The 12,927-nt window shown below is 39.1% G+C and overlaps 2 protein-coding genes across 5 annotated transcripts in view; both read left to right on the top strand.

Annotated features, from left to right (window-relative positions):
* The window catches only part of sclt1 (sodium channel and clathrin linker 1), a 32,147-nt gene extending 23,736 nt beyond the window's left edge, over positions 1-8,411 (top strand). For all 4 annotated transcript variants that reach the window (XM_034706699.1, XM_034706698.1, XM_034706701.1 and 1 more), the window contains exons 18-22: positions 923-1,115; positions 1,877-2,073; positions 4,211-4,289; positions 7,922-8,017; positions 8,125-8,411. In XM_034706699.1, coding sequence (XP_034562590.1) covers positions 923-1,115; positions 1,877-2,073; positions 4,211-4,289; positions 7,922-8,017; positions 8,125-8,184 — 625 coding nt within the window. In that variant the 3' untranslated portion in view covers positions 8,185-8,411. The remainder of the gene's footprint in view (positions 1-922; positions 1,116-1,876; positions 2,074-4,210; positions 4,290-7,921; positions 8,018-8,124) is intronic.
* Positions 8,412-11,126: 2,715 nt separating this feature from the next.
* Positions 11,127-12,927, top strand: part of dnah6 (dynein, axonemal, heavy chain 6) — a 112,543-nt gene continuing 110,742 nt past the window's right edge. Inside the window, 2 exon segments of the mRNA XM_034706214.1 lie at positions 11,127-11,259; positions 11,410-11,508. Of these exon segments, the coding sequence (XP_034562105.1) occupies positions 11,430-11,508 (79 nt within the window). The 5' untranslated portion in view covers positions 11,127-11,259; positions 11,410-11,429.

The raw sequence follows: 12,927 nt of genomic DNA, 5'->3' as shown, positions 1-12,927 counted from the left end.
CAAATACTACTTGCTGGCCAGGCACATGGCCGATGCTTACCAAAGTTGTCCAGGTGTCTTCATTGCAAGCTATCTAGGGTAGCCATGTGTGAGGTTGGACACAAGGCAAAGCAGCTTTATTTGTAAAGCACATTTCATTCACGAGGGCTACTCAATATGCTTTACATTAAAACATTAAAAGCATTGGAAACATTCAAACAAGCATAAAAGAGCACAATTAAAATGACAAATATAACAAAACAGAAAAGAAAAGGAAAATTAAAAATATATTAAAAGTAAATTTAAAATTTGCATTTAAAGTGAGTTAAAATAATTTTTTTTAAATAAAAAAGTCTTAGTCTTTGATTTTAAAGAGGTGAGAGTTGGAGCAGACCTGCAGCTTTCAGGGAGTGTGTTCCAGATATGTGGTGCATAATGACTAAACGCTGCTTCACCATGTTTAATTCTGACTCTAGGGACTGAAAGCAGACCAGTACCTGATGACCTCAGAGGTCAGGATGGTTCATACAGTAGCAGCAGATCAGCAATGTATTTTGGGTCTAAACCATTCAGTGCTTTATAAACCATCAGCAGGATTTTAAAGTCTACTCTCTGACAGACAGGAAGCCAGTGTAGAGATCTAAGAACTGGAGAGATGTGGTCTACTTTCTTGGTCCTTGTTAGGACAAGTACATTGTGTGAAGGATGCAGGGTATGAACTTTGAGTTCTGGAAGATGTAACTATCCATGTACTTGTTGTACAATGTGTCTGTTTTTGTGATGAGGTCCATTGTTATCTGTTTAGCTGCTTATAAAAACAAAAGATATTTAGTACCTCACTTTAAGGTATATTCAGAAAGGATTAAAAAAAAGGGACATAATTTGGTATTTTTCAGGATGATGTTTGAGTGTACCTGTGTGTGTGTGTTCATTGTGCATGTAGCCACAGTGAGGAGCTGTCCCGGTGCCACGAGGAAGTGCAGCGTCTTCAGTGTTCTCTTGCTACAGCGAGGGACAACTGTGTTTGTGTCAGTGATGAAAGGCTCAAGCTGCAACAAGAAAACTTTCAACTTCGCAAAGAGATAGATGAACTGCGCAAGGACTTCCAGTTGGTCCAAAAAAGAGCCAAACAACAGGTAACTGCTCCCATCAGGTCGGCGTTTTAAACTGCCATGAGCCACAAAGAAGGTTTACAAGAACTCATTTGTTCCAAGAGCAGTTAAAGTATTACATTCTTAGACTGCAAAATCAAACCTAACTTTTATATTTTAGTGAGCTCTTAAAATAACAAACTGTAGCATCCGTTCTGTCCCCCCCTGTCGAAGGTTTACAGGGGCTTTCCTTATTTTTGTGACCTCAATTGTAGAGTGTAGCACAAGCTCAACGTGTTCACGAACCGGCTCGTCATCCCTACAGCGTCCGGACGGACGCTACAGTACATATACATTTTCTGTAGGACTTACTGGACTTGACTACAGTCCTGATCAAAGCACCTCATCGGCTCAGAGGGGACAGGCCCGAGGTCGAGTGAGAGGGGCAGTAAATAGAGTCAGGGGAAGCAGAGGCAGGGGGCAGGGAGTGCACGCCGGGGAAATGTACGTGCAGGAGGCGAGCAGAACGGCAGGAAGGGATTTGATTGGTTTAAAATTTTGGTCCCCAAAAACGGTGATTGGTTGGTGTTTTCCCAGGTTTACTCCAGCTGTAGATGGCAGGGTTTTTTTTAACTATTTTTTAAGAACACATTATGTATTGATTGCCATCAGGACATAAAGATCATTTTAACCAGTATAACAAAAAGTGTATCTAAATCTGACTACCAACCCCAGCTTTAAGACAGAAATGTTTCATTTTATATGAATTTTGGAATGAAAACTCCTCTCTGCTGCCTTCAATGTAGGTTTCACAGATTGAGCATAAGTACAGCTTGAAGGAACGGGGACTCACGACAAGGATGCAGGAGCTGGAGGAGTGCAGCCGGAGCTCTAGTGCTGATATGAAGCGCCTTCTAATAGCCCAGCAGAAAAGTACCCAGCATTGGAAGGAAGAGTCCAAGAACCTGGTCCAGGCTTTTGAGACTAAAATCACCAGCCTCAAGTAAGAACTTTTGAAGGCAGATTTGACTTGTTTGTATGTTCCATTTTAAATCCCTGAAATGGAAAAAACCCTCAAAAAAAAAGATACACCCATCAGCTGCTATGTTAACATTGACTTCTGAGGAAACAATAGTCTGATCAGAATAAAAATGTAAACTCCTCAATCCAAAGAGACTGGTTGGATTTTAAAATGTTTGAAATTCATTCTCTATTAACTTCATATGTTGTTTTTTTTTCAATTCAAAAATACATATTTCAAAACTGTCAATAATATCTGCACGTTCCTTGATAAGCATCAAGTGGGCTCATAAAAGCATGTATTATATCGGAATCTCAAATGGCAATATTGTCCACTATATGCTGTGTCCTCTGCAGACGTTTTTAGAGCTGGGAGCGCCTGCAACCTCCATTTCAGAGCGCTTCTCACCAGCTTTTACTGTTGCTAGGTTACGAAAGTATTCCTGCGGCACTTCAGCTTCCCTAAGAAGTGACCGTTGGCTCTGTTTTTAAAATGCTCTGTATGCTTCATACCTGCTTTCGTTCAATGACATTTCATCATGAAACTGTAGAAACTAATGATAGGAATCTTGTCTCAGCATCAGCAGCAGCTCTAAACTCAGAAATTGCACCTCAAAGAAACGAGTGTGACTTTTCTCCTTCGTATGAACCTCCACCATAGTTGTTGACAAAGTTGATTACAGAAGTCCCGCCCCTTCTTAATTCTGATCGTTCAATGGTCAAGAAGGGACATTGATGAGCATGGCGATGTTCCAAAAGTTGAACTGTTTTCCGCTGAGAGCATTTTTGCGCTGGGTGCTGAAAACGCTGAATCACATTGAGTTCGAATAGAAAACAGGCGCTGCCAGCGCTACAAACGGCGGCAGTGGCCACGGCACCTTAGGAACCTTTATTTGATCGTTTTCCAGTTTTCTGCAAAAACTTTGACAGTTGTGATAGCTTCATCCCAATGTGTCATATACAACCTGAGCACTCAGGTTGTGCTTGAATATCAGACCATACACTGTGAGCCAATCATTTGTGAGCTTTGGTTGTGTGTCATAGACGTTTGACTCATGTAGTGGAAGTTGACATTCCACCACATTTATAGAATTTTACAGAGTCTGCCCAGCCTAAGACAGGATACTATCCAGTTGAGGCCAAAATTATTACCCCCCTTGTGAAATCAGACAAAACCCTTGATTTCTCCATGAAATGACCATTAACAACAAGTGTTTAGAGTTTATTTGTTTCCAAAATAACAAAGACAAAATGTTCACCAAATTTGGTGATGTAATGAATTGAAACAAGAAAAGGCAAACATGACATGTCAACCTTTATTAGCCTTCTGGGCCATTAGTAGTCAATAGTGCACCGTTTCTGAGCCACACCTGACAACAACCTCTTCAAGTAGTCCTTTACAGGGTTGGCACATGTCTCTGGAGGGATTTTGTCCCTTTCTTCCAATTCAAATTGTTCCAGCTGGTCCAAAGTACATGGTTTCTGAGCATGGACATTCACTTTGAGCACCCACCACAGATTCTCAGGATTGAGATCTGGGCTCTGTGCAGGCCACTCCAGGACCTTGGCTTAGGTGTCCTTTAAGAACTGTTGGACCAATTTTGATGTATGCTTTAGGTCATTGTTTTGTTGGAAGACCCAGGGACGTCACTTTGCAATGATGCAGCATGCAGCTGTTCTAGACACTGTAAAACATTTGGAAATGACAGTATAGCCTTCCCCCTTATTATGAGCCTCCATTATCTTCTTTCTGAGCTCAAGACTGATTCCCTTTGTCTTTGACATGGTTAGTATGAGTAGTCTCTCAATGATGTGTTCAAGTGCCCTGTTTGGAGTCCCTTAAGTAAAACTCAATGCTGATTGAATGCTCAGGTGTTGTGAGGAATTTAACAAAAGCTACTAAAGAACACGGTGAATGTTTGATTGCATCATTGAAAAAATTTGATACAAACACTTGGCAGAATTTAAGGAAAATGTTCCAGTTTTCCTGGGGGCCTAAACATTTTGGCCTGAAAGAACTGGTTTATGTTTAAATATTAAACTTGTTAAAGCACTTGAAAATAAACGTTTGCCACTATGTTTGCCTACAAGAAGGGGATAAATGTTAATCTTTATTTCAGGGCAGAGCTAAACCATCAGAAGCGGCATTCACACGAGCTGGAGATGGAGCTTGAAACTGACCACAACACTGTTGCTGAGGTTTGTGTAAAATGCACCCACACAATTGTGACCTAATACACTTCCAAATTACTTTGAGAGACTTGGAGAGGAGATGCTCAGCCATTCTTTGGAAACTCTGACTTACATGGGGAACACTTTAATCTGCTTTTAAAATGTAAGACTACATTTCTTGATCCTGTGCTGAAAACAAGTATCAACTAACATACAAAATATAATCAGGTGTTTAATAGCAGGAACCTGAATCCCAAATTATATTTACGAGACATCATGTTTTCTGCATAATGGTAAAAAGATGTACAACCCATTTCTAAAGAGTTGTTGTATAAAATACAAACAGAAACAGAATGTGATCAGTGATTGTTTTTGCCCACAGAAGGTTTTAAAAAGTTGGGCAGTGCATAAAAGACTGAACAAGCTGGGGGACAGAAAGAAGAATTACTTGTAACATCTCATTATTTATTAGGTTAATTTGCAACAGGGAAGTGTCATGATTGGGATTAAAAATAGTGTCCCAGAGAGGCTAACTCTTTCTAAAGTAGAGCTGGGGAGAAGTACTCCACTATATGAAATACTGCTCTGGCAAATAGTGCAACAATTTAGAAGTTTCTCAATGTAAAATTACACTGAATCTGGAGATTGAATTGTGAATAGGGCATCATATCATTGAAAAAAAAGTGCTCTGATCAGGCTGGCTGGTGACCTCTCAAATGCAGCGGATCCATTGGATCCATAACCTGAGATTAACTTCCACAAGACACATACTTCATGCCATGTGCCCAGCAAAATAAATATTTTGGAAATCATTGCATTCTTTTTTCTATTGTCATAATATTAAGCATCCAAACTTTTTTGGAAACTTGATTGTAGGGTTAGAAAAGGAAAAATATGTATGATGAACTGAAACAAAAGTTTCTTTCAGAGGATTCATCTGCACTGTCTGAATATGAATAAATACAACAGTTGGATTAAAAGTGTCCTCATTTGTTAGTGATAATTGCCCCATGTGTGACTTTGTATTGTCAAATGCCTGGTATCACTTGTATGCTGATGACACCATTATTTACTGTTGTTCATCTTCAATTACTCCAGCTTTTGATTTTTACAGTCGGCCTTCAATGTTGTTCAGTCTCGTCTGCTGAAACCAAACTAATGCTTTTCTCTAACTGAAGTGGGTCCCCAGAAAATGTCCCCTGGGTAGTAACTTCACAACAGAAACCCATAGATCTTGTTATTAAGTATAAATACTTAGGTTTTCTTTTCGATCCAGAGCTTTCGTTTAAAGCTCATATAGCCAGCCTGGTCTTTAAGCTTAGAGTGAAACTAGGTTTCTACTTCAGGAATGAATCCTGTTTCTCCCTCAGAGCGAGGAAACTTCTCCCATCTATAACTTCTCTGCCTCTGATAGATTACGGTGATGTCTTTGTGAGCTTCAGTCTTTAAATAGTGTATATCACTGTGCTCTGAGGTTCGTCACGGGTTGCACACACCTCGCTCATCACTGCAAACTTTACGTCAAAGCTGACTGGCCATCCTTGAGGCAGGATTGAGGCAGGCAGACACACTGGCTACGTCTGATTTATAAATCTCTCCTTGGCTTGGTCCCAACTTATCTATGTGTGTATCTACAAAGATCTAAAAGCCACTATGCCTTGCGCTCCTCCGACATCTTACAAATGTGTGTTCCCCTTGTTCTGACAGAGTTCAGTAAGAAAACGTTCAGTTTTGCTGCTCCTACTGCTTGGAATACGCTCCAGAAGGACTTGAAATTGTCTGATTTTATTTCACTTCCTTTGGCTCCATCTTAAAGACAGACAGACCACAGAATAAATAATTGATTGGTTCTACACACTGTCTGTATATACAGTGGGTACGGAAAGTATTCAGACCCCTTCACTTTTTCTACATTTTGTTGTTTTACAGCCTTATTCCAAAATGGATTAAATTCATTTTTCCCTCAACTTTCAACACACAATACTCCATAATGACAAAGTGAAAAATGTTTTGTAGAATTTTTTGCAAATTGATTAAAAATAAAACACTCAAATATCGCATGTGCACAAGTATTCAGACCCTTTACTAAATACTTAGTTGAAGCACGTTTGGCAGTGATTACAGCCTCCAGTCTTCTCAGGTATGATGCTACAAGCTTAGCACACCTGGGTTTGAGGAGTTTCTCCCATTCTTCTTTCGACATCCTCTCAAATTCAATGAGGTTGGATGGGGAGCGTCAGCGCACAGCTATTTTCAGGTCTTTCCAGAGATGTTCAATAGGGTTTAAATCTGGGCTCTGGCTGGGCCACTCAAGGACATTCAGAGACTTGTCCTGAAGCCACTCCTTATTTACCTTGGCTGTGTGCTGAGGATCGTTGTCCTTCTGGAATGTGAACCTTCACTGCAGTCTGAGGTCCAGAGTGCTCTGGAGCAGGTTTTCATCAAGAATCTCTGTACTTTGCTGCGTTTATCCTTCCCTCGATCCTGACTAGTCTCCCAGTTCCTGCCACTGAAAAAAATCCCTACAGCATGATGCTGCCGCCACCATGCTTCACTGTAGGGATGGTATTGGCCAGATGATGAGCGGTGCCTGGTTTCCTCCAGTTGGCATTCAGGCCAAGGAGTTCAATTTTGCTTTCATCAGACCAGAGAATGTTGTTTCTCATGATCTGAGAGTCCTTTAGGTGCCTATTGGCAAACTTTCATGTGCTTTGTACCGAGGAGTGGCTTCCGTCTGGCCTCTCTATCATAAAGGCCTGATCTGTGGAGTGCTCCAGAGATGGTTGTCCTTCTGGAAGGTTCTCCCATCTCCACAGAGGAACGCTGGAGCTCTGTCAGTGACCGGTGGGTTCTTGGTCACCTCCCTGACCAAGGCCCTTCTCCCCCGATCGCTCATTTTGTCCAGACGGCCAGCTCTCGGGAGAGTCCAGGTGGTTCCAAACTTCTTCCATTACGTATGATGGACACCACTGAGCTCTTTGGGACCTACAGTGCAGCAGAAATGTTTCTGTACCTTTCCTTAGATCTGTGCCTCGATACAATCCTGTCTTGAAGGTCTACAGACAATTCCTTTGACTTCATGTTTTGGTTTGTGCTCAGACATGCACTGTCAACTGTAGGATCTTATATAGACAGGTGTGTGCCTTTCCAAATCATGTCCAATCAACTGAATTTACCACAGGTGGACTCCAATCAAGTTGTAGAAACATTTCAAGGATGGTCAGAGGAAACAGGATGAACCTGAGCTCAATTTTGAGTTTCAAAGTAAAGGATATGAATACTTATGTACATGCGATATTTTAGTGTTTTATTTTTTTACTCATTTGCAAAAATTTCTACAAAACATTTTCACTTTGTCATTATGGGGTATTGTGTGTAGAAGGTTGAGGGAAAAAAAATATTGAATCCATTTTGGAATAAGGCTGTAACACAACAAAATGTAGAAAATGTGAAGAGGTATGACTACTTTCTGCACCCACTGTCTGTATACATGCTCCATTCTATTAAACTGTACTATTTATTTTGATGTATGCTGCTGACCTCTTGGCCAGGTCGCCCTTGTAAAAGAGGTCTTGATCTCAATGAGTTTTCATCTGGTTAAATAACATAAAATAATAGATTATGTGATAAATACTTTGCATATTTGTGTGTTTGTACAGTATGAGAGGCAGCTAGCAGAGTCCCAAGAAAAGATGAGTCACTTACAGAAACGCCTGAAGCAGGTTGAACAAAAGGCAACTACAGCTACACAGCAGGTACAGTATGTAGACATACAATATGATGACACAGTATGCATCTTACGTAGTCAGATCTGTTTGTGAAATGATGAATCTGTTGTGCTATGTTTTTGTTTTTTTCACAGCTGAGTATGATGACCTCCCAAAAGAGGAAAACAGCCATGGATGATCCAGATCATGTCTAACAGTAACTGTTGCTGTGCTTCAGCAGAAAGAATGTGATCATCTGTGCCTTGTTTACTGTTTCCTTTTCTTTTGTTTATATGAGTTTAGAAATTCAGCCAGTTCTAAGATAGTTCTGTCTTTTTTATGTAACAATGTACCATAGTTTATCTGGTACATTGTATTTATATGGATAGAATGATATCTAGAATGTAATAAACACTTGTCAATAAACAACTTTTAAAATACATCTTAACCTGTAGTGTCTTTAGAGATATGGGATGTAATGGGAATTCATTGTTTGGGATTATGATTATGTGTATTTATAAAACTGTCATGTAATTACACAAGGAGTGAAATCATATATGAACACTTGTAAGGTCTTGAGTTTCGGGCAGAGGTAAGCGTCTGGGGTCGTCCCGCAGGGAACTTTGAGCATCTAACACTGAATTTCCTGCATTCTGGTGAATACTTATGTGAGTATTTGTGCTGGAAATAAATTATTTAAAAGGAAAAGTTTAAATTCTAGTAAAAGTTGATCGGTTATTTGTCATGAGGTCTCTTTGAAACTGTTTAGTTTAATTTAAATCAGAGGGGGGGGAAGATGAAACACTTATATCAACAAAGACTTACTGGTGTTGAACTGAACTCCAAAATCAGTAGCAGTCAGGGGTCCCAATCATTCAGGTAGAGATAACAGCTTTAATAGCTTAGCTAAAATAAGGGAGGCTTTGCAGCCTTTTCACTTTCACTACAGTAGTTAGACTAACACAAATTCAATGTGACGCTACTGTACGGCCTAATATCACTATATGGCAGCTACAGGAAATTTTAACTCTACAGGAGTTCACGTCATGTATCAATCAAGCCACCTTAAATGTCAAAACGATAACTGACCATTGTGTTTGTTTTTGATAGTTTCACGCTCATTGTCTCTGACAAAAGTTAATCAGAGTCAAAGAAGAGCAGATGAGAACCCTATCATTGAGCAGCTGAGCGATCAACACGGAGACATACACTTTGCACACCACAGTTTTTATGGTGTAGGTCAGGGGTCACCAACCTTGTTGAAACGGAGAGCTACTTCATGGGTACTGAGTCATATGTAGGGCTTTTTTCTCACAAAAAATATCAACAATGACTTAACAAGGTGGGAAACAGATAATATCAATATTCAACTTTATTTCTGTTAATCTCAGCAAATGCTTACATTTTCAGATGACACTTCTACAACATTTCAAAAAGACTAGCCACTGACAAAACCCTTTTAACAAATCATGAACTATGTTAACCTGTTTGAACTTCTGCCCTCGGGTAGGAGATACAGGACATTAAAGACAAGACAAACAGGCTGAAAACAGTTTTTATCCCAAAGCAATAAGTGCACTAAATGCTAAGTAATGCAATATAAAATGGGACTGTGCAATCTTCCTATTCACTGGATCCCTGCCTGTTGAATGCTGGATGTGTCTCGTGTTTTGATTTATTTTTAGTAATTTATGTTTGTCCACTGTTTTTATGAGTTATTCTTTTTCTTTTTCTACTGGTCGTTTATGCACCTTTTGCACTGAAAGGGGTCGCACCTCAATTTCGTTGTACAATGTACAATGACAATAAAGATATATTCTATTGTATTCTATGCTGCACCATGTTTGAAAAAGTTATCAATTAGGTAATTTTTAAGAAAAATCAACTTTCATATTTTTTAATAATTCCTATCACATTTTGAACGAATGACAAAATCGGGGGCATTTTTACAAAATTATATATAATTACATTTTGTGAACACAATTTTGTTTTGACCACAATTTTCAATATTTTAATTCAACTTTAAAAACAACTTTAAAGACAAATCTCAGACATTTGTCTGGGCAGAGTGACAGCATGAGACTGAAGGTGAAATCGAGTTAATAAAATATAAAAATAAGTCCTTGCTTGTTAAATTGCTGCTGTACCTCCTTAAAGTTGTTGTGAAACCAAGGTGGAACCATAGACTGCATGAGGGAACCAGAATAAGCAACGCAACCTTGTAGAGATGGGATTTACTGTATGGCTCTTTGAAGGGAACCAGATCTTGAGGAGCCGTTCCTTTCAAAGAGCCGTTCCAAAGACTGGCTCTCTGGCTCAGTTATATTGATTCATCTTTTAGGAGTCAACCAGGGGTAACTGGTTTTATCAAGGAAACAATCACTGGTAGCAGTTATAAGATAATATTTGGATCAGAATAATTCAAACTCACACATCCCACCAATATATATACTCTATTGTTGTCTGAAATATTGATTATGATTTCATTTGGAATTGTAAACATTCCATAAGATGGTGCCATATCCCCATGCTTCCACAGTTAGATCACTATTTTGAATTTTCCCTCACCTAAAAAACTTTGTGGCACTATAAAAACTACGCAGTCTACAGATAACTTCCATGCAAAACAACTTTACTGAAAAACTTTCCACACAAGAACATTTTAACTATACAGAAAAAAAAGGATAAATGTATATGTATATAAAAAATATAAAAATAATAAATATATATGTATATAAAAAATATAAAAATAATAAATAAGAAAAAATATATATGTATATAAAAAATATAAAAATAATAAATAAGAATACATATATATGTATATAAAAATATAAATACAACTAGAATAAAAATTAGGACATTATAAAAAATGTGAATGCAAAATTGTAGTACCCACCTGGTGTTTCTACCTATTTTATACAGTCTATGGTTTCTACACCTGAACTACTTTACAAACAGGAGCTCAAAACAATGTAAACAATAACCAAGTGTGAACAAAAGACTCATGGGGCACGCAGGTGACACGTGAAGGCAGCGTGGGCAATCTGCATTATAAAAACGGCTCCCAAATGAACGGCTCGTAATTGCGAATCGGTTCTCATCGTTCACTTAAAAGAACCGTTCAAAAGACCGGCTCGTTTGCGAACGTCACATCTCTACTGCCTTGTTTGAGCGCGTTGCATGCCGGGCACAGTGTCGTTGCTAGGAGACCGTTAATAAGAAGTTCGTTATCTGGTCAGTCTAAAGCGGACAGCTCTATCAAGATTACTCACTGAAATATCAATTATACGGTAAGTGTATTCAGACTCTGACTTAGCAGAGTTGAAACTCAGTGAATATTAAGAAACGCAAAAGTTGAAAAAGTTTGTTAAACTTGGTAAATCTGCTTTTGGCTCCTCTGTTTTTAACGTTCATTTCATACTCTAATGGTCGAATCCTAGATCCACTGGGGAGGTCTAAGATGGCCTCTGACCCTCCAAGGACTCCTTCGCCGCTCCAAAGAGGCCGGAGCAGGAACGCAGAGTCCACAGGTAACACAGGTAACACAGGTAACACAGGTAACACAGGTAACACAGGTAACACAGGTAACACAGGTAACACAGGTAACACAGGTAACACAGGTATGGCCTGTTTCATATGACAGTGACTGTTTTATATATGTACGCTCCTAAAAACAATCCATGACATCACTCCTAAACTGAAAATAATTGCAAACGTTAATCCTGTCCTTGCGATTATACTACAACACATTTTAGGGAATAAAAAAATTCTGAGAAACACATATTCTCAAACCAAGTGTTGTAGTATAATCAGAAGGACATGATAAAAGTTTGCAGTGACTTTCAGGGCACTGCACTGTATAACAGTGAAGTTATTGAATATCATATGCAATAAAAATTCCCTAAAAATAAAAAAAACGGTGTATTCTCAAACCAAGTGTTGTAGTTTAATCAGGAGGACATGATTAAGGTTTGTAGTGACACTTTTTTTTACACAATGTGTACATTTGAGGGACATAAAGAGAGCACTTTTTTTTTTTACATTTTGTACATTTGATGGGCATCAAGACAGCACTTTTTAACATTTCATAAATTGGAAAGGCATCCAGAGGACACTTTTTATGCTTTGTACATCTTTGGGGCATTAAGAGGCACTTTTTAATACATTGGAGGGGCATCATGAAGGCACTTTATTTTTTTACATTTTACACATTGGAGGGGCATCCAGAGAGCACTTTTTTAAAAAATGTATACATTGGAGGGGCATCAAGAGGGCACTTTTAAATACATTGGAGGGGCACCAAGAAGGCACTTTCTTACGTTTTACATTTTATACATTGGAGGGGCATCCAGAGGGCACTTTTTAATACATTGGAGGGGCATCCAGAGGGCACTTTTTTATACATTGGAGGGGCATCCAGAGGGCACTTTTTTATACATTGGAGGGGCATCCAGAGGGCACTTTTTAATACATTGGAGGGGCATCCAGAGGGCACTTTTTAATACATTGGAGGGGCATTCAGAGGGCACTTTTTTTTACATTTTATACATTGGAGGGGCATCAGGAGGGCACTTTCTAATACATTGGAGGGGCACCAAGAGATTTTACGTTTTATACATTGGAGGGGAATCAAGAGGGCACTTTCTTGCGTTTTATAAAAATTGGAGGGGCATCAAGAGGGCACTTTCTAATACATTGGAGGGGCAGCAAGAGGGCACTATTTTACGTTTTATACATTGGAGGGGCATCAAGAGGGCACTTTCTTATGGTTTATAAATTGTAGGGGCATCCAGAGGGAACTTTTTAATACATTGGAGGGGCATCCAGATGGCACTTTTTATACATTGTATACATTGGAGGGGCAAAAAGAGGGCACTATTTTACGCTTTATACATTGGAGGGGCATCAAGAGGGCACTTTTTAATACATTGGAGGGGCATCCAGAGGGCACTTTTTTA

The sequence above is a fragment of the Notolabrus celidotus genome, chromosome 17 (assembly GCF_009762535.1).
Source record: "Notolabrus celidotus isolate fNotCel1 chromosome 17, fNotCel1.pri, whole genome shotgun sequence".
NCBI lineage: Eukaryota > Metazoa > Chordata > Actinopteri > Labriformes > Labridae > Notolabrus > Notolabrus celidotus.
The sequence above is the reverse complement of the archived record's forward strand: the minus strand, read 5'-3'. Positions and strand labels throughout refer to the sequence as shown.